Source organism: Sarcophilus harrisii, chromosome 3, assembly GCF_902635505.1.
Source record: "Sarcophilus harrisii chromosome 3, mSarHar1.11, whole genome shotgun sequence".
NCBI lineage: Eukaryota > Metazoa > Chordata > Mammalia > Dasyuromorphia > Dasyuridae > Sarcophilus > Sarcophilus harrisii.
Window position 1 is genome coordinate 369,309,992 of NC_045428.1, and position 25,640 is coordinate 369,335,631.

General features: G+C 34.6%; 1 protein-coding gene across 2 annotated transcripts in view; it reads right to left on the reverse strand.

Moving 5' to 3' along the window:
* The window catches only part of COQ10B (coenzyme Q10B), a 31,676-nt gene extending 9,933 nt beyond the window's left edge, over positions 1–21,743 (reverse strand). For both annotated transcript variants that reach the window (XM_031960262.1, XM_031960261.1), the window contains exons 1-4: positions 21,488–21,743; positions 8,075–8,224; positions 4,188–4,380; positions 1,096–1,197 (exon numbers count right to left, since the gene is read on the reverse strand). In XM_031960262.1, coding sequence (XP_031816122.1) covers positions 1,096–1,197; positions 4,188–4,380; positions 8,075–8,224; positions 21,488–21,603 — 561 coding nt within the window. In that variant the 5' untranslated portion in view covers positions 21,604–21,743. The remainder of the gene's footprint in view (positions 1–1,095; positions 1,198–4,187; positions 4,381–8,074; positions 8,225–21,487) is intronic.
* Between the last annotated feature and the right edge of the window lie 3,897 nt (positions 21,744–25,640).

The following is a 25,640-nucleotide window of genomic DNA, read 5'->3' on the forward strand; positions in this document are numbered from 1 at the left end:
TTACATATATTAGATTTCCATTAGCTTCTAATCACTTTTATACTTAAGAAAAATAAATATTAAACACTTCTGCTTTGTCATTAGTATTTAGTAATTAGTATTAGCATTAGTAATCATCATCTTATCTGCCCTGAACAGAAGGATGTTTTCTGACTCTTCTCTTGCTTTCACATAGTTTTAAAGAAATCAAACTATGCTGCACTTTAACATTTGTCCTTAGTATTATTTATCATCAACTGCATTCTGGGTTTAGTGTTGCTGACACAATTCTCATTGTTGTTCAGTTGTTTTCTCATATCTGACTCTCCACACAACCCCATTTGGAGTTTTCTTGGTTAAGATACTGAAGGGATTGCTACTTCCTTCTCCAGCTCATTTTATAGGTGAGAAAACTGAGGCAAAAAGGATTATAAGTGACTTCTCCAGCTTCACACAGCTATTAAGTATCTTAGACCAGATTGGCAAAGGGTGGGTGAGAGGGATGAGTGGGTGTGAGGAGCCTGAAAAAGAGGGTCAATTGGGATTAAGTGACTTGCCCAAAGTCACCCAGCTAGTGAGTCAAACCCATTAAGTGTTTGAGGGTGGATTAGAACTCGGGTCAGTACTCCATCTAATGTGTCAACAAGCTGTGAGGCCAGATTTGAACTTTCTCACTTCAGGTCTGGTTGGTGCTCTATCGACCTCTCATTTATTTATTCCCTCTTTGTCTCTCAAAAACCTATCCTAATTCCTATATTTGAAGTCATTATTCAGAAATCTATAACCTATTCTCAAAGAGTGTATTGCCATTGTATTCACTTCTTAAATCTGTTTTTGTCATATCTTCACCTGGCAAAAATGATAAAAATACCATTTATAATTCAAGTTCTTCTCTTTTTTGCCTTGGACTTTATAATCTTAAACAAAGATTTCTAGATTACGTCTGGTAGTATCCTTTGTCCACATGGACCATCAAGATCAGGTTTGACAATTCTTAAGAAGCTCATTGTCATGACACAAATATATTCAAGATGGTCAACCAGTCTATTTACTTCACTTCTCTATTGAGTTCATACATCTGACTTGAATAATTCAAGTATTTTATTATATACATACAGAAAAATCCACCGTACAAGTTCTTGGATATCCAGGAAGGCCGGGGCTGAAACGCCAAATTGTTTCTAAGTGATTAAAAAGTTTCCCATCTGTGCAGGATGCCTAGAATGATATAAAAGGGATAGTTAAATGCATCCATATGGTACTGACTAAGGTTCATTGATTGAAATAAACATTTGGAAAAGCTAAAACTCTTACATGTCAGACAACTGAAAGGATAAGATTTAGTGGACAGGTAAAACACTTCACTAAGGGAACAAGTATTACCATTCCTATATTTATTCAGGGAACTGACTTCCTGAGTTATTATCCAGGGCTGGGTGCCTGATTCCCAAAAGCAGAAACTCAGAATTCTGTCTTATCCTATACACACTAAAAAAAAAAAAAAAGACTAAGGGATCTGTCCCAATTTCTAACATCCAAAGCGATAATATATGTCAGAATGAGAGTCAAAAGAATAAGACTTATTCTTAAGTTTGGTTGTTGTTTTCCAGTCTCATCTAAACCCTCTGAATCTACAAATCAATGTTTAAAATATGGAAATTTATTTGAGGAAATCTGAAACAAATGTACATTTATTTATTCAACAGCAATTTTATGTGAAGAAAATGTTAATGTTTAGTAACTAATATTTGAAAATGACTGCCAAGAACAAGATGCAGGAGCTTAAAAATTTTATTTATAGATGACTTTTAAAAGTTTATTCTTTTTATCACCTCCATTAATAACGACTCAGTGATAAATTATTGGTTAGATTTCAGGATTTTCTTTAATGATTAAAGCACTGTATCTAATTAGTATTCAAAAGTTCCACATTAATCATTATCTTTATTAGCAAATGCCTCAATTTAATCAACATAATACAATTTATAAGTTAAAAGAGAAATTTGGTGTAAAACAATGCAATTCAGAGAAACATTCATTGCATGTTTGCTGTGGAAAATCACCAAAGATGGAAGACTCTAAAATTTATAATGTAAATGGAGAATGGAATAGAACAGTAGTGTCAAATTAAAATAGAAACTAGGATGCGGAAACCATACATAAGGTTCCCTGTGGGCCACATACTGACTTAGGAAATCACATGTGTACATATTTCTTTGTTTATCAACATATTAACTGATCCAGGCCATTTTTAGACGTGTTGTGAATCACATCATCTCCCTTCCTCAAGTGTTTGTTCCCTCTGAACTGGAGGATAAGTTACACAAAATACAAAACAAATGTCTTAAGTGCTTAAAACAAAGAGATGCAAGTATAATCCATGGGATCATTACTAATGAGAAGTGGGAATAAAAGTAAATGAAGGAGTGGGGGGTGAGAGGGAATATACTATATTTCTCACAGTTTATTTTTACACAAATACAATCACAATTTAATCTAACCACCTACTGGTGAACTTCATCAGAAATAAAATCTTCAAATATATCATTCCCAATAGCATTTGGCAGAATATACTGAATGCTATGGATACTATTATTGTTGATTGCTTTCCCTAGGTGAACTAGGGAAATATAAAAAAAAAATTCCTGAGAAACTGATCATAAAGTAAACCAAACCTTTGCCTCTTTTGGAAATATTTGTATATTTTAAAGGTTTTAGTTGATGGAAAATTTTAGTATAAAAGAAATGGCTCAAAAAGTCTCAGAGAAATTTCTGGCAGTCCCAGAATGCCTCAGGTATTCTCCTTGATCTTCCTAAATATTTCTTAAATTAACACACAGGAAATTGGACTTGGGTTATATAACTACGATTTTTCATGATTTTCTGCAGTCAAGTTCCACATTGATATTCCCTGAGAAAATGGTCATATAATTTTAAGGTTGAGAGACCATTCAAGGTTCAAGAGAAGCAAAATGAGAACTTAACTGTTTAGTGTTGAAATCAAAACTTAACAACAAATGTAATCTGCTTCATATTTAACAACTTTTCTAGAAAGACCTACTTTGATGATACATGATACAGAAATAGTCCTGGATTCTGAAAGGCTCTGGCAATACAGTGAAAACTATGAACTTTTACTCAACTTGACAAGTTTCAAATAGGGACTTCTCCAGGGATGAAACTTTTTGATTAGCTCAACTTATCATGATATCTATTAAGGCATAAGTATGTTGTTAGAAGGAATGATTCACACTAAAGCAATCATGGATCTTCTAAAGCATCTTAGAATTCAATAACAGCCATAATAGTTACTGTTTTGCACAGCAATTAGGGACAACTGATATGCAATTCAAATCTCTAGAGGCAGCTAAAAGGAAGGAACAGAAGTCACAGGAAAAATCTGCCCTAAGGCACCTCTGAAGATCACCAGATAAGGGCACTAGCCTGCAGGAACCCATATAGCTAAGTTTCTCTACATTACTGATATCTGCTTTGTTCTAGACCATACTAGGTCTGGCAGATGACAGGTGTACCTATCCCCACACTTTGGCAGAAATAGGTCAGACAATGAAAGCCTGATTTAGAATATTATCCTTCTCTCTGTTGTCACAGAGCTGCTGTTGCACCCTTTCCCAAACTTAGCTGAAAGCCAAAGATGGGAGTAATAGAGTATTTGGCTCTTAGAAAAAGTACCAAGTAAAGATATGCTAGGGAAATTACCAGTAGTTACAAAAACAGAACATATTCTCTGTTTGATTCTAATAATAGTGGAAAGTCACAAAGATGCTATTCCAGGAAAGCTTTTTTTTTTTCTGGTCTGTATATACTTGTCTTGTTTCTTTGTGTTCATAAAGAACAAAGTACACTTAAATGCTTGTTATGTGCAGAGCCTTGCACATAAATTTCATATTAAAACAAAGGGGGACAAAACATTTCTATTCTTCTTTGACTTTCTTCTCTTAATTTGCATAAAATGTACTTTATCTTCTAAATAAATTTCTGTTGTCTTAAAAATGGAATATTTTCTTTCTAAAAAGAAACTCAAGAACTAATTTGTTTCACTTGTTGGCCTAAAACTATGGAATATTAGACCTCAATAGAAAGAAAAAGTTTCCTACTCCAACTGTATATCAATATTTTATACCAGGGGAAATACTAAATACTAAAACATATTATGGGAAAACTAAATAAATAAGGAAAAAAGTTACCTTGACCAAGTGTGGTTTCACCAAAGTTACTATGGATGTATACCGCTCCAACACAGGTGGAAACCCAATTTCTAAACGTGTTTTGCAGTATCCAGATCTCTTTGAAATTATATCTGATTTTTTGCACCAAGGTACAAAATGTTTGTAGTCTTCCATACCAGATACTACATCATACATTTCTTGCATAGAATATCTGAAATAAAGTATAGAATCGTTTACATTTGTTATGTTAATATTTTAAAGTGAATATAAACAAAAAACACATATGGGGCAACAATATGGACAGAGACATTAACTTCCAGAATGAATAACTAAAATAAACCTATGTTTCCAGAAATTGGATTAAAAATCCATGAAACTTAATTTGTTGATTGTGTTGAGATCTTTATTTTCCATTCATCTATTAACAGACTATTCTAGCCTACCACTTCAACAGGTTACTCTGATACTTTAAAAAACATTCTCATCTTTTACAAAGGAAGAATGAATATTATCACAAATGAGTGCTAGCCCAGTGTCTTTTCTTCACATTATATATGAGTAGAAAATGTTTCTATTCTTCCATTGCTCAATTGCAAAATTCTATTTAAGTTTCTAAAAACTCATGTCTTAATAATATCTATCTATCTATCTATCTATATATCTATATATATATATATATATGTGTGTGTGTGTGTGTGTGTATATGTATGTATCTTACAAGTTAAGTAGGCCTGTTTCACATTTTTCAGTACCTTTGAAGCACAAAGAAACAAAAGAACTCTTTTTAATAATCATTTTGTTTTCACATTTGTTGAAGCTGCTTCTTTCTAATTACTGTACAGAGTGGAGGGAAGAGGGAGTAAAGTGAGCTAGTTGTACACATTCAATCTTCAATCAATCACTTCCCTTCCCTCTACTGCAGAAGGAGTCGGAAAATAGAGCTATCATGGGGAATGGTGCCTTTGACAAGTGCAAGAGCCTTCAACGTTATGAGCAAGTGAATTTTTTTTTTTCCATTTTCTTTTCTTAGCAGCAATAGCAAAATGCATTCCTTCTTTTATTCCTCCTGCTACCTGCAGATCTCCCTAAATAGGGAGGGACAAGAAGCATCAGAGTAAGAAATGAGAATACATTAATAAAGAACTGCCCTTAAGACACGTCCTTCAAAATGAATCACTGAAGAACTCCTGCCATTAATATAGATAGGAAGGCCAAATCTCTGCTAACATCAAATTAACTATTCAAAGTAAAAATAAACAACATATTTGGCATAGTCGATAGAGTGCAGGATTTGGAGTCAGGAAGACCTAATTTCAAATCATGCCTTAGACACTTGCTAGATGTGTGACCCTGGGCAAGTTACTAAACCATTTCCACACTCAGTTTCCTCATCTGTAAAATAGGAAAAATAATAGTACCTACCTAACACAGGTTTGCTATAGAGATTAAAGAAGAAAATAAATGGGAAGTGCTTTGCAAACCTTAAGGTACTAGGATAAATGTTAGTTACTATTATTACTTGATTAAATGCAATACATAAGCAAAGCAAATACAGATAATATACACACATAACAGGCATTCCATGTTTCTGGCTAATAACAACAAGCAACAGGCCACTCAACAGGAAATTACTATGCTTAAGTGTTCTTGTTTATGGCTCTATATGGACATTTTTAAAGAATGCCATTTTCTTCAAACTAGCTTTTTTTTTTTTTGGTAGAGACAAAACAAAATGTAGTTTAAAAAAAGCCCTTGGGCTTGGAATGAGAGGCTCTGGAGATACCATTTCAAGCCCAGCTCTGCTACTTACTAGCTGTGTCATCTGGAGGAAAGGCCTTTCCCTTCTCTGAGGCTTAAGTCTCCTGTAAAATGGGGACAATGATCAATGTGTCACCTACTTTACAAAGGTTTGTGAATTAAAGAAATGAAGACACTAATTACTACAGAAAGTATTCCAACAAAAATGATTCGCCAGCTTTCTTTAAGCTAAAGAATGTTAAAAGGTATTTATTTTAAGATAACATTGTAAGGAACTAAAACTCTTTCAACCAAGAAGGAAACATAGCATAGGCTCAAATAGCAAATTATATTTCCAAATTAAGAAAATTTATTTGAAGGGCTGGAATTTTCTTTTATTTAAATTTTTTTCTAATAAATCTATTCAGTGTTTAAAACATTCTTTTTTTTTCTTCCTCCCAAATCATTAGAGTGGAATTAGGGAACTGTACTTCTGAATTCCTAACACTTAATTTTTCACACCTAATAGTATATTTTATTTGGTGTTGGAGATAAGGATTTTTCCAATTAATTCCAAAGAAATTTTAAATTTTTAGAGTTAGAGTACTGTAAAGATATTCTAGCCCAATCCCTTCATTTTGCAGATAAGGAAACTAAGGCCTATAACAGGTAGTATATCTTACCTAAGATCATAGTTAGTGTGTTAGAGGAATAACTCTAATTCTGACTTCAAGTACAGTATGTTTTCATTATACTAACCCTTGGAAGTAATTTAAAACCACTCAAATAGTGTGGGAGGGCTAGCTCCTGAACTTAGCCTAATGGCAAACCCTCAATCCCTGTTAGTTTCATTCTTTTACTTCCTTAGAAGTAAGGAAGTTTGACTTTTCTTTATTCATTGGCATTTTCAATCCCAGATATAGGGGTCAAATAAAAGAGATTTAAAAAATAAAATAAAATAAAATCATTAAAGTAGGGAGCATAAGAAAATTAAAACTATATTTTTATAGTATTTCAGAAATTGTGAAGAACATTAAGTAAAATGCAAATTTCCTGAAGGTGGGAACTATTACATTTTCATATTATTGGTGCCTAGCAAACATGTAACACATAGTAGTATAATCAATACATGGTGAACTAAATTAAATGAAGTTACAAACTAAATAGATTCCTATTAAAATGAAACTATTGTAGGAATTAAATACAAATGAAGCTTTCTATAAAGAAAAATGACAAAATTCAGAGAGAGAGGGGATTTAATTATGTTAAATATGATTAGAAAATGGAGAGAAATTTCAATCATTGGACCATCAATGATAAATTGATAAAGTTTATCTTTCATTTTTTAAAAGGCAGATTTGGTAGGAGAATTCCCACCTATCTACTCAAAAGTATTAATGTATTCAATGTATTTATGTGAACTAATAGTGCTCTCCATTCCCATGCCTTTTGCCAAATCAGTAGCTACTCAATGAATTTTTAATCTGTGGGAGACCAGAAATAAAGATAATAAATAAAATACAACAGAATTGCCTCTGAGAAATTCAAAAGAGTGGGAAAAAGAGGTGACCAAATTTCACAAGCAACAATACAGAATGCTTTACTAAAATGATTTGTAAATTATTAGGTTTAAACTTTTATCATACACAGTAGAATAAAATTATACTTTTTGAACATGTATAAATCACTAAAAAAAAAAAAAAAATTTAATTTAATAGCCTTTTATTTACAGGATATATGCATGGGTAACTTTACAGCATTAACAATTGCCAAACCTCTTGTTCCAATTTTTCACCTCTTACCCCCCCACCCCCTCCCCTAGATGGCAGGATGACCAGTAGATGTTAAATATATTAAAATATAAATTAGATACACAATAAGTATACATGACCAAAACGTTATTTTGCTGTACAAAAAGAATCAGACTCTGAAATATTGTACAATTAGCTTGTGAAGGAAATCAAAAATGCAGGTGAATCACTAAAAAATTTAAGAAGCAATGAATTAAATTAAGAAACAAAGAAAGTGAAATAAAACTTTCTAGCAGAAAAACTATTAAAAGAAAAATCAGAGAATCTATAGAAAGATAAAAGGGGTAAAATGAGGTTCCATTACCAGAGAAATGACATTTACTTGTCACTTATTAAAACTATTAATTTTATACAAACCCTATAATTCTCCTCTCTGAATATTCTTTTCTTTTGTTTATTAAAGGGGCAGCAATCTTGAAGAAAGTTCTTGCAGAAGTCTCTTTAGGCATAAGTGAAGTGTGTAACAAAGGCGCTTTGGTCATCAAAATACCACAGGAAGTCAAATGTCTGAAAATACAAAAAATTGCCTTCTTAGAGCGACTGAACAATTATCAATAAGCACACAATTAGAGCTAGTGAAACAACTATCATATTTTAGAATCATCAGAACTTTAAACAATCCTGAAATACATATATATGAAACTATAAACTTTACAGTACATCTAATAAGCTTATATATTTTGTAGGTTTTTTTTTTTAAACACCTCAGGGAAACTAAAAATAACAAGTCTGTAGTCATGAGAAAGAGTATCTGGCACATCATAAATTACAAAAATGCTTTCTCCCTGAAAATTTGGCTTTAAGTCAACTTACAGTCATATGATACACTATGAACTAGCAATAGATTCAATTTATCCCACGGTATTGTCTATATTCTAGTGACTAGAAAAGGAGGCAATTACAAACCCATTTATTTGAGATGAATTTATACTTATTTATAAGTAAATAAAAATCATGTTTTTAAATTTCCACCAGATATCCCAAAAGTTTTCAACATATGCTCAATTATTGCTATTCTACTAAGTTGAATGACTTTTTGAGGTCCACCGTTATAGATGGTATTAAAAAGCGATTATGTGTGTGGGTAGAAGAAGAAGAACCCATATATCCTTTTAATGATGGATTACATGTATGTAAACAATCATTTGCTGGTTCTGGAAAGCTGTTTCAATGTAAACAAGTGTAATTCTCATGAAAAGTTTAAAGATTTGTGAAAGAAAAATGATAGCATGAAATTGTCAACCGTTTCTAGAATTGTTCTCTCCAAAAGTTGGAACAGTTTTTTATGCTTTTCATGTCTGAAAGGTTTTGGCCACATACAACACATTAAACAGGTGGACATATTAGGAAATGTGGAATAAGCACCAGTATAGGAACCCACAACATCTCACAGCTTTAGTTTCCACATATTGCCCTATATCACCCTAAGCAGGGTGCTGGACTGATGAAAGATCTCTATGATCATAATATCTACTCAATTATTATTTAAGAATTATCTTGTGCAATGTATTTCCATCTACTTTAATGTGATTGGATCAATTCCCATCATTCCATGGGCTTTAAAAATTTTGCATACATTTAACTGCTATTGCCACTTCATCTCAAAAAAAATGTGGATGTATTCTTGGTCAATATATGAAATTTTGTATCCAGAGATTGTCAAAATACAATATTTTTTGTTTGCTGATGCCATTCATTCACTGGGAGTTTGGTGTTTGTTCTCTCTGTTTCTTTTCAGCTAGCTGCCGCCTTTTTGACATAAAGTTTTCTAAATTCTTTGTGGTCTTTATGTACTCCTATTTATGACATAACTCATGTACACTTCTCTCTTAGTCTTAACTTCTATTATTTGTGCTTTTTTTGACATCTGTTTTATGGCCTCACTAATCTGCATTTTTTTGTACACGGAAAAATTCTTATCTGCCAAAAACATATTTGAGCATTTGAAATGAAATAGGCTTTTCAAGTATTACTTGAATCACTCTGCACTTATTCAACAAATATATATATATATATATATATATATATATATATATATATATATGAATGTCAATTGTCTTACGCAAAATATTATCTTACTCATTATTGAAAAGAGGGTAGTCACAAAAGACATATTAGGGCCTCTTATCTTAATACAAATAAATTAAATAAGAAAAAATACATGATTAAAACTTAAGTATAGCATTCTAAAGGGACTAACAGTCTTTCAAGAACTGTTTGTCAAGACTCTGACTTTCTGTTTTTCTGTCTTAGGTAAGTAGCTGAAAAACCAGTGACCCTAATGAATGTCAGAGACGGGGAGAAAGTAAGGAGTTTGTTAACTGAATTTTTAAAGGTAGTAATGTTGATGGGAATTTGTTTTGTATGACTACACATGTATGCAACAGGTTTTATTTTTCTTGTCTCCTGCATGAGTAAGGAAGAAGATGAAATTAAAGGGAGAAAATTCAGAATTGAAAATTAAATTAAATTTAAAAGGTAGTCATAAACTTGGATAGCAGAGACTTAGCTACAAGGGTTTTCATTGTGTCAAGTGCTAACAGAAATTGGAGAAAAGGAATGATTAGGATAGATTAGTTACTCAGGGAAAGATTCTTATAAATCAGTTCATGAAAGAAATGACAAATGCTAATTAGTTGAGAAGGCTGAAGAGCATTCCAGAAAAAAGGATTAGCATGAATAAAGATAAAGACAAAAAACCAAGCCTTATACCGATTTAGCATCTTTCTGAGGAGAATAAAAAAAGATTAAACAAGATTAGAAGAACTAGCTGAAGGAAGAATTGTATATTATGTATAATTACATATTTACATATGTGTATATATACATGAAATATATAAGACCAGTCATGGTACATTTGTACAGTCATATGTACAAAAATATGTAACATGTTATACATACACGGAAACTAATTTGGAAGAACAGTTTAAATTAAGAGAAAATTCTCGATTATACACATTAGAAAAGCAATTTTGTTATTTTCAAGTATTTATTGTAATTCATATTAAACCATCAATTTTTTTTACAATGATCATTAGAAATAAATTGAAAGTAGTATATCAATTTAAACAGATGCTTCTGATGTGCTTGAGGATATCTGGTAAATTTTGTTTCCTTAAATATTTTAAGCATTCCCCTTATAATTTTGTTTTTACCATTAATTTCCATAATATATAACAAAAATTTTTTCTAAACAAGTGTAAATTTCAGGCTAGTCTGAATTGTCAAAAATTATAATTCAGTTTCTGGCAACCTAATGGTGTCAAAAGTTAGTAAACTGCATGTGTTGATTTCCTAAGCAAATATAAATTTCAAGCTATTCTGAATTATCAAATATCAAATTAAGAGGGCAAAAGTTATCAAACTAATTATTTCTACTATTATTAGTACAATTATTCCTCAAAAGATCAAAGTACAAGGAAAAGAACCTATTTATACAAGAACATTGATAGGAGCTCTTTCTATAGTGGCAAAGAACTGGAAATTGAGATGCCAATCAACTGGAGAATAGCTAAACAAATTATAGTACATGAAGATAATGGAAAATTACCATGCTGTAAGAAATGACAAATGGAAGTGTTAGGGGAAAAAAAAAAACACTTGGGAAAACTTATATGAACTGATGCAGAGCAAAATTAATAAATTTTGAATAAGTCATACAATAACAGTATTATTAAAACAAATGATTTCTAAAGAGTTAAGAACTCCTATTAAATTAATGACCAAAAATAATTCCAGGGCAAAACACATTAGCTATCTTTGGACAGAGAGGTTATGCCCTAAAGATACAAAAAGAATGAGAGAAATATTTTTTGGATACAGCCAATGCAAAAACAAAAATCTGTTAACAAATTTTTTTTTTCTTTTTCTTTTCAATGGTGGAGGGGTGGAAGGAGTGAAGATATTTTGGTTAATTAAAAACAATTTAATTTTTTTTTCTTTTTTTAAAAAAGCCTTTTATTTTAACTGTTACAACATGTATGTTTATATTGTATTTAATTTATACTTTAACATACTTAACATGTATTGGTCAACCTGCCATGGGGGGGGGGGAGGGGATGGGGAGAAGGAGGGGAAAAATTGGAACAAAAGGTTTAGCAGTTGTCAATGCTGTAAAATAACCCATGCATATAACTTGTAAATAAAAAGCTATAATTAAAAAAAAGCTTTTTATTTTTAAAACATATGCACAGATAATTTTTCAACATTGACCCTTGCATAGCCTTGTGTTTCAGATTTTCCCCTTCTTCCCCCTACCCTCTCACCTACATGGCAAGCAATCCAATATATGTTATACATGTTAAAATATGTGGTAAGTATAATATGTGTAAACATGTTTATACAATTCTCTTGTTGCACAAGAAAAATCAGATCAAAAAGGAAAGAAAATGAGTAGGAAAACAAAATGCAAGCGAACAACATCAAATAGAGTGAAAATGTTATGTTGTGATCTACATTCAGTTCCCACAGTCCTCTCTCTCTCTGGGTGTATAGGTGGCTCTCTTCATCATAAGATCATTGGAGCTGGCATCAATCATCTCATAAACAATTTAATTTTTAAAAATTAATTGGATCTCACTCTAACTACATCAGAAAAAGAATGTAATTTAAATACCAAGGATTATTTTAAAGTCTTTCAGTCTTCAATGAGGAAAGAATTTACCATCCTAAATCTTCGAGTCATTGTAAAGTATAAAAAATAATGTAGTCTTAGGCTTTCTCCAATTTCACCAAAGTAGAACCTCCATAAAAGTCCATGTCTGATGCCTAACTAACTGTGGCATAATGGCCAGAATGGTTTCTTAAAGAGTAAACTAACAGGGCACATAGATCTGTTGATTCTACTAAGCTGGAAATCTTTAAAAGAGCCAGTACACTACAATGGAAAGAGCCACTCTGCAGAAACAGCCCCTACTGTTTCCAAAAACTGGAAAACAAAATGGGATCTCTTAGACTGGGAAATAGTTGAACAAACTGGGGTAGAATACTACAGTACCTTAAGAAATTATTACTGTGAAGATTTCAGAGAAACTTGGGAAAATCTATATAAACTAATATTTAGTGAAATAAATAGAAAAATTTAATAATGATGATAGCTAGCATTTGTATAGCAATTTAAAGTTTGCAAAGTGCTTTACAAACATTCTTATTTTATCCTCATATAACAATCCTGGGAGATAGGTGCTATTATTACTATCTCTGTTTCATAGATGAGAAAACTAAGATTGAGGGAGATAGTGACTTTCCCAGGGTCACATAGAGAGTAAAGATCTGAGATTGGAGTTGAACTTAGGTCTTCTTCTAGATCCAGCACTCTTTGTCCTGTATCACCTAGATATTTCTTTCTAATATAATGGCCACAATAATGTAAAGGAATACCACTGGTAAAAGATTTCATATTTTTCATAAAAAGTTATCTGATTTACATATTTGAAGTATTTTTTTCCACACAATGGCTGGAACATCTTTGATTAGAAATACAAAGTAATCTTTTGAGATGCGGACAATGTGTTTACTTTTTTCCTTCCTAATGTGTTTACTTTGTTGTATTTTACTTATTTGTTACAAAGGAACGTGGTAAAGGGAAGAATTTGTATTGGGGTGTGTTTGTAAAAAGCATTAAAAAACATTGAATTTGAAACATAACTTAGTCATGCTCTGAGTTGCCTACAGGTTTCAGAACTATTTTTTTTTTTTTTTGCTTCATCCCAAAAATCCTGGAACCAAAATATTGAATTTTGAAATAAGAATGGATATGAATGGCATAAGACTCATGGAATTTGGCCCAGTATTTGGATATTTTTTGCATTTTGGCAATGACAGAGCAGTTAGCACATGGTATCCAATGAATGTTTATATAACCATTTGGAAACTGCAGTTTTGTTACTATAAAATTATATGACTTTTTTTTTTTTTACTTATTTTCTATTTAGAATTTCAATTTTCCTATACTCAAATAATACATTTTTCTCTCCTTTTACAATAAAAAGGCTATTAAATAATTATTTCATACCAGTTAGGAGGCATAGTAGATAGAACAAGACATGAAGTCATTTGAACTAAAATTAAAATCTAATCTCCATGCATGGTTCTAATCAAGCACTTATTCTACCTCATTCTTGGTTTCCTCATTTATAAGATGGAGATATTAATAGTACCTTCTCTCTTCCTAGGGCTGTTGTGAAGATAATAATATTTGTTAAAGCACCCTGCAAACCTTGAAGTATATTTTATTTCACAGCACAAGTCTTTTAAAAATTTCTAGGGAGTAGCATACCTAGTAACAAATCAAAAGATAATGTTTTAATTTCCTCAAAAAAAAAAAAAAAACCCAACCTAAAACACACACACCCAAAGAGATAAAGGAAGACAAGATATATCCTTTTGGTATTTGCTCCTGCTACCTACAAGCATGAACATTTAACTCTTAGATCAATATGACTAAATAGCACTTGCTGAAACAAAACTAACTTGCAATTTCTTGCTCATCTCTTTTAAAAATACACCCTGGAGAGAAGATTTAGGACCAAGCAAGATATAGGAAGCACTATGAAATATAAAATGGTTAATTTTGATCATATTAAATTTAAAAGTGTTTGCATGAATAAAGCCAATGCAACCAATATTAGAAGGAAAGCAGAAAACTGAGGAAAAAATGTTTACAAGAAATTTCTCTGATAAAAGCTTTATTTCTGAAGTGTTTAGAGAACTGAGTCAAATTGATAGGAATACAAGTCATTTTCCAAATGATAAATGGTCTAAGGATACGAATGGGGAGTTTTCAGACAAAGTAATCAAAACTATGTATAGTCATATAAAAAATGCTCTAAATCACTAATTATTAAGAGAAATGAAAATTAAAATAACTCTAAGGTATCACCTCAGATTGGCTATTATTACAGAAAAAGATTCTGATAAATGTTGGAGGGGATGTGGAAAACGTGGGACATTAATATTGTTGGTGGAATTGTAAACGGATCCAACCATTCTCAAAGCCATTTGGAACTATGCCCAAAGACGTATAAAGGTGTGTATACCTTTTGATCCAGCAATATTACTATTAGGTCTGTATCCCAAAAAGATCAAAAAGGGGAAAGAACCTATTCTGTACAAAAATATGTATAACAACTTTTTTGGTAGCTAAGAATTGGAATTTTTAGAGGACGTTCTTCAATTGAGAAACGAGAGAACATGTGCTATATAATTGTAATGGAATATTAATGTGCTTTAAGAAATAAGAAGGATAATTTCAGAAAAACCTAGAAATTCTTTTTTTTTTTTTTAAATTATAGCTTTTTATTTACAAGATATATGCATGGGTAATTTTTCAGTACTGCCAGTTGTAAAACCTTTTGTTCCAGTTTTCCCCCTCCTTCCTCCCACCCTCTCCCCCAGATGGGCAGGTACACCAATACATACATGTTAAATATGTTAAAGTATATGTTAAATACAATATATGTATACATGTCCATACAGTTATTTTGCTGCACAAAAAGAATCGGACTTTGAAATAGTATACAATTAACCTGTGAAGGAAATCAAAAGTGCAGGCAGATAAAAATAGAGGGACTGGGAATTCTATGTAGTAATTCACACTCATTTCCCTGAGTTCTTTTGCTGTGTGTAGCTGGTTCAATTCATTACTGTTCTATTGGAGCTGATTTGATTCATCTCATTGTTGAAGAGGACCACGTCCATCAGAATTGATCATCATATAGTGTTGTTGTTGAAGTATATACTGATCTCCGGTCCTGCTCAATTAACTCGACATCAGTTCGTGTAAGTCTCTCCATGCCTTTCTGAAATCATCCTGCTGGTCATTTCTTACAGAACAGTAATATTCCATAACATTCATATATCACAATTTATTCAGCCATTCTTCAACTGAGGGGCATCCATTCAGTTTCCAGTTTCTGGCCACTACAAAGAGGGCCGCCACAAACATTAAAACCTCGAAATTCTTATATGAACTGATACAAAGTGAAGCGAGCACAGGAGAACACTATATACTATATCCATCCTATACACAGTAACAATACTCTACAATGAAGAACTGTGAATACCTTAGCTATTATTAACAATATAATGACGCAAGACAACCCCAAAGGTCTCATAATGAAAAATGCTTTCAGCCTTTCTAAAAAGAACTAAGAAAGCCTGAGTCCTGACTGAAGCATACTATTTTTCATTTTCCTTCTTTCTGTTTTTTAAATTTTCCTGCACAAAATTATGATTATAGAAATGTTTTACCTGACTGCACAATATTCTCTTTATAAGGTATACTTAACTTAGGGAGAGGGGAGAAGGAGAAATAGAATTTGAAACTTAAAATTTAAAAAAAAAAAAAAGGATATGTTAAATTTTGTTTTTACATGTAACTGAAGAAAAATAAAATATTAAGAAAAAGGCATTCTCCAGAAAAATCATTACTCCTTCAAGGACTTAGTTGATTATTGCCCTTCATTCTTAAAAAGGAACAAAATGACATCACTATGTTAGAGTCAAGTTACACTATTATCAACTGTGCCTGATCAGAGCAATACAAGCTCTGAAGGCTCCACCACAGGCAGAGCACAAATAGTCCACATGAACATTAGGAGAGGAGATGTCTCTGAATTTGTACATCTCACATTTCTTTTGAGCTACTGCAATTCTGCTTTGCTCTTACAACACAGCACCTTCTTTAATGAAAATATACCAAGGGCTTAATGATAATACAGTAACTCAATGAATGAATTTCATTAAAAGAATTCATGTCAAATGATACCCACTCCCAAGTATGTTTACCGCTTTAGAAATAAACATATTTTCATATAATCCTGACTAATATAACAAGGTACCTAGTTACTTCATCAGATTTGTGATTTCATCAGTTTACTTCCTTCACTAATGTAAACATGTAAACAATTGCAATATCACACCTCAGCCACTGTGATTCTTGCCCGTTTTTCCCCCATAAATCTTCTACAGAGGACTGATTCAATTTGTTAGAGATAGCCTGAATCAAAGTATTTTAATTTATTGAATCCAGCTCTCTTATTATTTTCCAGATAAAGAATCTAAGGCTAAGAAGAAACTAAGTGAAATTACTTTTCAAAGATTTCAGAGTACTTCTCCTTATTCTTTTAGCATCTATCTTGAAGGTACCAATTTATATATTTGGGTTATTCATTTAATGTTTCTTGTTCTCATCATATGTTTAGCCAATATATGATATATATGTATATACATACATACATATCTTTGATGGCAGGAACAAGTTATTGCTAATAATGTGCTGTTAATAATATGGCTTATATCCACTTTGCCTCTTTCCAATATTGTATAAGTTATTTGTAGTTTTAATAATTCTGCTCCATGATTCACAACATACATAACAATACAAGAAGAATATTGTTAAAGAGTATGTGCGATGGCACATGTGGATGATCCAGAGTTAACTGGGAGGCTAAGACCTTGAAGGATCTCTTAAGCTCAGAAGTTGAGCTGCAGTGAGGCTATGCTGATCAGAATTTTTTTTTCCCTGAGGCAATCAATTGGGGTTAAGTGACTTGCCTAGGGTCACACAGCTAGGAAATGTTAAGTGTCTGAGACCACATTTGAACTCAGGTCTTCCTGACCCCATCCCCTACTCCACCAAGCTGCCCCTTAATTTTACTTTTTTTTTTTTTTTTCTGTTGAGGCAATTGGGGTTAACTGACTTGGCTAGGGTCACACAGCTAGGAAGTATTAAGTGTCTGAGGTGAAATTTGATTAAGTTTATGACTAGCACCCATTTACTTTCAGCCTAGGTGAGATAGGTCTTAATCAAAAAAAAATAAATAAAATACACACACACACACACACACACACACACACCCTACAAACATTTTTAAAAAAACATACTTTTTTCAGATACTATGCTAGATACTTGAGGTGCAAATAAAAAAGTGATAAAGGCTTTGCCCTCAAGAAGCTATTATTTAGTATAGAAATACAACACTTAACTGGGGAATGGTGATTTGGGAAGTAGTTTAGGCCATTTCAAGGACAATTTGTGGCGATATAAAACAGAACAAAAGACTGTATTACTCTCTCCTGGCAATATAAATTTGTTATGTTACCTGAACAAAAGGTGAAGAGAGGTGGGAACTGGTGCACAAAGAAGGAGATGGCAAGATTCATATACTGAATAAACTCCAGGAAAACAGATGGATGATTTAATAAATGGAATGAGATGAGATTTTGTAGCTAAAAGGGTCACTACACAAAATAAAAACAAAAACAGACCTAGAGCAGAAGAACGAGTTCTTAGCTCAATTCCTTCATTTTTTTTTTTAAACAAATGAGGAAATACAAAAAGAAGTACTTGGGGTTGACTTGCCTAGGGTCACACAGCTAGGAAGTATTAAGTGTCTGAGGTCAAATTTGATTGAGTTTATGACTAGCACCCATTTACTTTTAGCCTAGGTGAGATAGGGAGACCTGGTCTTAATTAAAGTACAAAAGAGGGTAAGTGACATTGTCAATATAAGAACTCAGATCCTCTGGCTTCAATTTCAGAATTCTTTCCATAATATCATGCTGCCTCCTGTTCTAAATGTTACAACAATTTCCTAAAGGCAATGGTAAAATCTCATTCTACTCAATTCTGGGGCCAACCCATTATCCACCTGCAGCACTCATCAAAGATACATAATGATACACTACATCAATGAATTAACCACCCCTTCCATCTGTTTATTAATCTAAACAATGTTTTTTTCATTCACTTTGTTTTTACAGTGTTCATGGCTAGCCTAATCTCTTGTATTAAACCACAGACATCTTTGAGGAAGCTCTAAAATGTTTCAGGGCAATGAGTATATCATCTATGAATAGGAACATTCGGAGAACCTAATCACCAAAGTTGGACAGTATTCAGAACAGTTTCTTGTCGAATTAAATTTTATTATATGTAATATTTATAATGTACACCGTAAATAGGGTTGGCCAATACATTTCTTAGGGGCAGACAGATATGTACCATCCATATTCAGACAAATGAGCTAACTTATAAAACAAGAGTTCATAGATTATGGAATAGTTCAAATAATGTCTGTTTCAGTCATATTGGTATTCCGCTCTAATATTAGAGATTGGACATCATTTCTCCTAGTTTTCTTGAAATCATTATGGAAAACTATACTTCTTAAGTACATATTTGAGAGAGACTTTTCAGACACCTGCCATTTTGCCTCCAACTGGCTGAAATTACATATCCTCTTGATGATAACAACTTTTTTGACATAATTCCATAAACGAGAATAATTGAGGAGTGATAGCCAAGTAAACATATTCATGCAAAGTTGCCTGTTAGGGAAATTTCTGTCAAGTAAATGCTATTACCTGTCATCCACATTCAGGAAGAGAACCATAGAGACTGAACGTGGATCAAAACAATTTATTTCCACCTTTGGGGGGGGGGGGTGTTGCTCTTTGGTTTGCTTTTTCTTGTGGTGTTTTTTAATCCTCTTTTGGTCTGATTTTTCTTGCTCTCCATGACAAATATGGAAATATTTTAAAAGGACTGCACATATCATATTGCTTGCAAAACTATCTTTGTATGTATTTGGAAAAACAAAATACTACTGAGAAAAAAAAGTATTCAAACAACCTTTAAAAGAAAAGTAAATGTTATTTCACACCATCCCCTATTTTAAAGTCAAAGATAAACTCCAATGGAAAAATCCTCCTAAAAACAAACTGAAAATTATTCATGAAAAAGAAATTTAAAAGGCCAACAATAGGATATGCCACATATTATAGTACTGTAGCCACTAGAAACCAAATCCTTACTTAACAACTTATATTTTCTTTACAATACTTAGAGCTCTTTAATTTCTCTACTCTGATTCCTAACTATGCCATAAAATATTTCTCTTCTGCTTGCTCAGTGTATAGAGGTATGCCAAACAATTTAAAAAAAAAAATTAGATAATTTTAAATCTAGTAGAGGAGGCTGATACCTTAAAAAAAAATGCTATTGTGAAGCATTTCATAAATGAAAACTCCTTTAACTGAATAATGATGACTTAATTTGTACTTTGTATATATGAGCTGGGGGCAGCTAGGAATTATAGGAGATAAGTGTGTTAAGCCTGGAATCGATAAGACTTGCATTCAAATTTAGCCTCAGACACTTATTAGTTATGTGAACCTGGGCAGAAACTCACTACCTCAGAGGTGGAACACTGATTTCTGTCTGGGTGGAGTTTCCTGTACCAATGGAATCACAAGAGAATCAACAACAAAAAAAATTGACACAGGGAGCAAACGAATAGAAATTATTTAGATTCCACTCAAAAGTTTTAATAGAGAGGGAATGATTTTTGTATTCTTTGTGTAGCTGTATTTCTTCAGAGGTATAAAGATAAGATTCATATTTTCCCTTCACTAGGATAAAGTTTACACTTATAAACTTTTTATACTTTCAAGACACAATCTAATCCCAAGTTTCCTGTGACCCTGGGCAAATCCTTAAACTTCTGCCTGCCTCAGTTTCCTCTTCTGTCTTATGAGGATAATAGCATCTACTTACCAAAGCTGTAGTGAGGTTCAAATGAGATAGTAATTGCAAAGCTCTAAGCAAGTGTCTGCAAAAGTTAGTTATTATTACTATCTGCAAAATGTAAATCATAATAGCACTTGTTTTCTAGGGATGAATTGAGCCGATTTCTTTTTTTTTTTTTTTTTATTTAATAGCCTTTTATTTACAGGTTATATGCATGGGTAACTTTACAGCATTAACAATTGCCAAACCTCTTGTTCCAATTTTTCCCCTCCTTCCCCCCACCCCCTCCCTTAGATGGCAGGATGACCAGTAGATGTTAAGTACATTAAAATATAAATTAGATACACAATAAGTATACATGACCAAAACGTTATTTTGCTGTACAAAAAGAATCAGACTATGAAATATTGTACAATTAGCTTGTGAAGGAAATCAAAAATGCAGGTGGGCAAAAATATAGGGATTGGGAATTCAATGTAATGGTTTTTAGTCATTTCCCAGAGTTCTTTCTCTGGAGCCGATTTCTTTTACTTGAAAATGTCCCACAAATATATTATCATCAATCCCTGACATCAGTGACAAGATAAAATAAAAGAGAAATGCCTTCATTCCCTCTCCAAACCTAAAAGTCAAAGGGGCAAGTGCCGGACTTTCAAGGTTACTGAACCCGACAAGTGGCAGAGGCTGGGGTTGAACTCGGGTCTCCGGGTCAGCACCGTCTAGGACCGCTCAAACCCCCCCTCCCCCCCCCAGGTCCTCACCCCAAGCCGACTACGATTCGTTCGGCAAGCGCCAAAAGGCGGGGGGAGCAAAGGGCTTCTAACCCCCGAGTCAGGAAGGCCCGTCAGGGCATCCGGCGGGACCATGGGCGGAGGATTAGCGGGGGCCGGGCTCCCGAGCCCAGGCGCCCCCGCCCGGCCCCCTCCCCCCGCAACCCCGAGCTCCGGCTTCCGCACCGGCGGCGGGGGAGGGGCCGGAAGAACCCCGCGGCAGGTTAGTTCCCCACGGCGTTAACCACGATTCGCTGCTAGCCCCGAGCCCCCAGCGGGCGGGGCCGTCATTCCTGGGGATTCCATCTGAGGGACTACGAGGCCTCGAGGAAGGACGGCCGGGCCCGGAATGTACTCCCCCGCCCCAGGTTTCTCCTCCGCGTCCCCGCTTCCTCCAGCCCAGGCAGCCGCCTCAGAGTGAGACTTCGACAACAAGACAACGAAGACCGCTTTTCTCGACAGTTTTACCTGACGCTCTTCGAGGGGCCTCGCGTCGGGGCCGGGCATCCCGGTGCTGTGGCCGACTTCGGGCGGTAGCCCGAGACCACCCTCTTCAAGGCCCCCTGACCGGTTCGTGCTGCCATGATCTTGCTACTGGACAGGTCTACGAGTCTCCCCCCGGGGCGAGGGCCTCCAACGCGCCGCCCTCCTCCCGGCCGGTCAGGGAGCGCAGCTCTGAGCCTCCCGCCAATCGGCGGGAGCCAGGAGGCGCCAGGGTACGCCCACTTTCGTCTCCCCGCCCGTGACGCGCAGAGCTGACGTAAGCCCACACTCCCCTACGGGAGGCCGAGGACAGACCGGGGAGGGAGACCCGGCGTCTTGCTTGGGACCAATCAACGAGCTCCGACTGTAGCCGATGCCGCTCCCTTTCGCCCGCCCCTCCGGAGATGCACAAATGGACTCGGGGTTTCGGTGCACACCCTTTCCCCACCCCCACCCCTACCCTCACCCCCAGGAGAGTTTCACGGAGCTTTTCTGATGCTGGCCCTTCGGTCCCCGGCCCTCCAGGTGTGCGAGCTCATTTTGTGGCGACCCCGGGGTGGAAACGGTTCCCCCCTCCCCCCACCCCGTGCCCGGAGCTGCGCGGGTAGATTTGAACTCCACCTCAGGTGAATTATGTAAGCGGCTCCTGAACCAGGGAACAAGCGTGGTCTGCCAGTCTGCAAGCATTTAAGTGTCTATGATGTGTCATTCATTGTGCTAAGTACTATGCCCGCAAAGAAACGCAAAAACAAGCAAACAAAAACCTCAGCATCCTTTGTCCTCAAGGAATTTATCTTGTAATGGAAGAGAAAGCAGACAAATAATTATGCTCGTGCAAGATACATTGTGTGAAAATGAAAAGTATTCTTGGAAGGTTTTATAAAGCCTTTGAGGAAAGAATAATAATTAAAAATTAGGCTTATGTTGCTTTTTTTATATTACAAAGCTGTTGCATTTGGCGCTATATTATTCGATCCTCAGAACAACTTAGAGATGGAGAGGAGGTTTTTCGAGTTCATCTTCTGAGAGGTTAAGTGACTTCCCATGGTCACAAAGCATGGCTGGAATTTGTACCTCGGGCCTTTGACTCTTAAATCCTGAAGTTCTGTACACTACACAGTCTCACAGTTGAGTTTCAGGAGGTATAGTTGTAGGTATTATTATCTCACCAGCCTACATCAGGGATACTGTAAGAGCAAAAGTGAGGTAACAGATGGGAAACTCACCTTGAAAAATTAAAAACACTAAACAGATGAACATTATTTTATCCAGTTCAAGACTCCTTGAGGACAGGAGCTCTAGGGTTTTCTCATTTTTACACACTCTTCTGCATTTCCTGAAAATAGATCTTAAAGGATTGTCAAGTACAGCAACATTTTTTTTTTTTTTTTTACTATAAAAGGAATCTCCAGTATAACCTAACTGATAGACAACTGATTGTTCTGTATTTTATAGTATTACTTTTAGGTTAGACACTGAGTTACTAACTTTCAAATTTTGCAGTGCCTTTAATTGTAGAATGATTTCTAATACAGCAAAACATGGAAATCACACATATAGGGCCAGTAGTTAGAGTATCGCACCTGGAGTCATGACTGCTTGAATTCAAATCTCTACTCAGAGTCAGAGTTAAAAGAGTTAATCTCTGTCTTTTTACTCATCTCCAAAATGAGGGGTTTATGAGAGTAAAATGAAACACTTGCAGGTGTCAAGAGTGGTTAAAGGACAACACTGGCCCAAGAATGAAGTAGAAGAAAACTGGTCCAATTTCAAGATGTAAAGAAGGTAATCCTTTAATGTTTTGTGGATTATCCTTGCTGTCCTACTATAGCTCAGAATTCTTAAACTCAAGTCATATAGTAGCAGGAACTCTATATCAGTAACTATCATCATTTTTCAAACTTAATGTGCCAACTCCTGATTTCCCAAGTTCTTAAATTGTGTAATGAATAATTATATTTTCATAATATTTAACTTCTTTCAAGGCTCCATTCATGTGCTTCTTCCTCTATATAGCCTTCTCTAACTCTTCTAATGAATGTATTCTCTCTCTCTCTCTCTCTCTCTCTCTCTATTAAAATATTTACAATCCAGGTTCCTTTGGGCATGCTCAGTTCTAGCATGAAGATATTCTTAAAAGGCCTTTTGAGCACTTCTGCTTTATCCAATACACAACTCTCTGGTGCCCTCCTGAGTGGATGAAAGGTAGCCTCCTTGATTGTCTGACTGAATCCTTAAAATTGAGATAGCCATTTAATGTTATTTTTCTTTTGCTCTCCCACATGCTGTGCCCAGCATGGAGTGGATGACCCTTTTTGAAGAATGAGTCAGGACTAGGAGTTTGAGCTATGGAGACTTTGGAGCCAAATTTGCAAGAGGAATGATGGTGTGGTCAGGCCCCTATGGAGGTCCAAAGAAGCCAAAGTGCCTGGGATTCTAGCCAGAGTAGTGTTTTAGACTTGCAACTGGGATGGTCCTTTATGAGAACAGAACTATGAACCTAATCTCTTTCTCCTAAGAGATTGAGATAATGTGAGGACAGAAAAGGGTAGAGGAAGAGAGGGAAAGAGGATTATATCTCCCCTAGTCTTGGGGGAATAAATTCATATGTTTGTGATTTTATCTATTGAAGTAAATATTTGTGTGAAAAAGCTAATCTGTTAGTGACTAAATGGAACTTGGGTGCAGAGGACTATCCCTTAGACTTGAGGGAACACTTATCAGTAGTGGCTGGAGTCATTAGCAAAGACCCTACATAGCCTAAATCTTTTTTTCCCCCCTCACAAGTGAACTGATAACCTTCTTCTTCTTCTTCTTCTTCTTTTATTGTAGCTTTTTATTTACAAGTTATATGCATGGGTAATTTTACAGCATTGACAATTACCAAACCTTTTGTTCCAATTTTTCCCCTCCTTCCCCCCATCTCCTCCCCACAATGGCAGGTTGACCAATACATGTTAAATATGTTAAAGTATAAATTAAATGCAATATAAGCATACATGTCCTAACAGTTGTTTTGCTGTACAAAAAGAATCAGACTTTGAAATAGTGTACTATTAGTCTGTGAAGGAAATAAAAAAAATGCAGGCAGATAAAAATATAGGGATTGGGAATTCTGTGTAATGGTTCACAGTCATCTCCCATAGTTCTTTCACTGGGTGTAGCTGGTTCAAATCATTACTGCTCTATTGGAATTGATTTGGTTCATCTCATTGCTGGAGATGATCACATCCATCAGAATTGATTGTTGAAGTATATAATGAATTCCTGCTCCTGCATAGCCTAAATCTTCATAAGAGAACTAAAGAATTCTGGTTCAGGATGATGGATAAAGTAGAAATATGACATATTTGGCCTTCAGGTGGTGGTAAATAGTGTTGATCTATGTTACATATTCCTGGAGCACTTTGTCTACCTTCACTATTTTGTATTTATCATTACTCTTATTATTACTCACCTTCCTGTCCTTGGCCTTTGGAATAATAAACTTTTTTTTATTAAAGCTTTTTATTTTCAAAACATATGGACAGATAATTTTTCAACATTGACCCTTGCACAGCCTTGTGTTCTAAATTTTCTCCTTCTTCCCCTCACCCCTTCCCTAGATGACAAGCAATCCAATATATGTTATACATGTTAATGTTAAATCCAATATATGTAAACATTTATACAATTATCTTGCTGCATAAGAAAAATCAAATCAAAAAGGAAAAAAAGTAAGAAAACAAAATGCAAATGAACAATATCAAAAAGAGGGAGAATCAAAAAGAGAAAGAAAGAGATCATGTTGTGATCCACATTCAGTTCCCATAGTTCTCTCTTTGGATGTAAATGGCTTCATCACAAGATCATTGGAACTAACCTCAATCATCTCATTATTGGAAAGAATCACACCCATCAGAATTGATCGTCATATAATTTTGCTATTGCCTTGTACAATGGTTTCCTGGTTCTGCTCATTTCACTTAGTATTAGTTCATGTAGGTCTCCCCAGGCCTCTCTAAAATCATCCTGCTGATTGTTTCATATAGAACAATAATTGAAACAATAAATGGATACAGAAGAATTTGATTTATCTGAGTACTTAATTGAGCATATAGATATATTTCTTGTTGGAGTAGGGTATGAATAGTTCCAA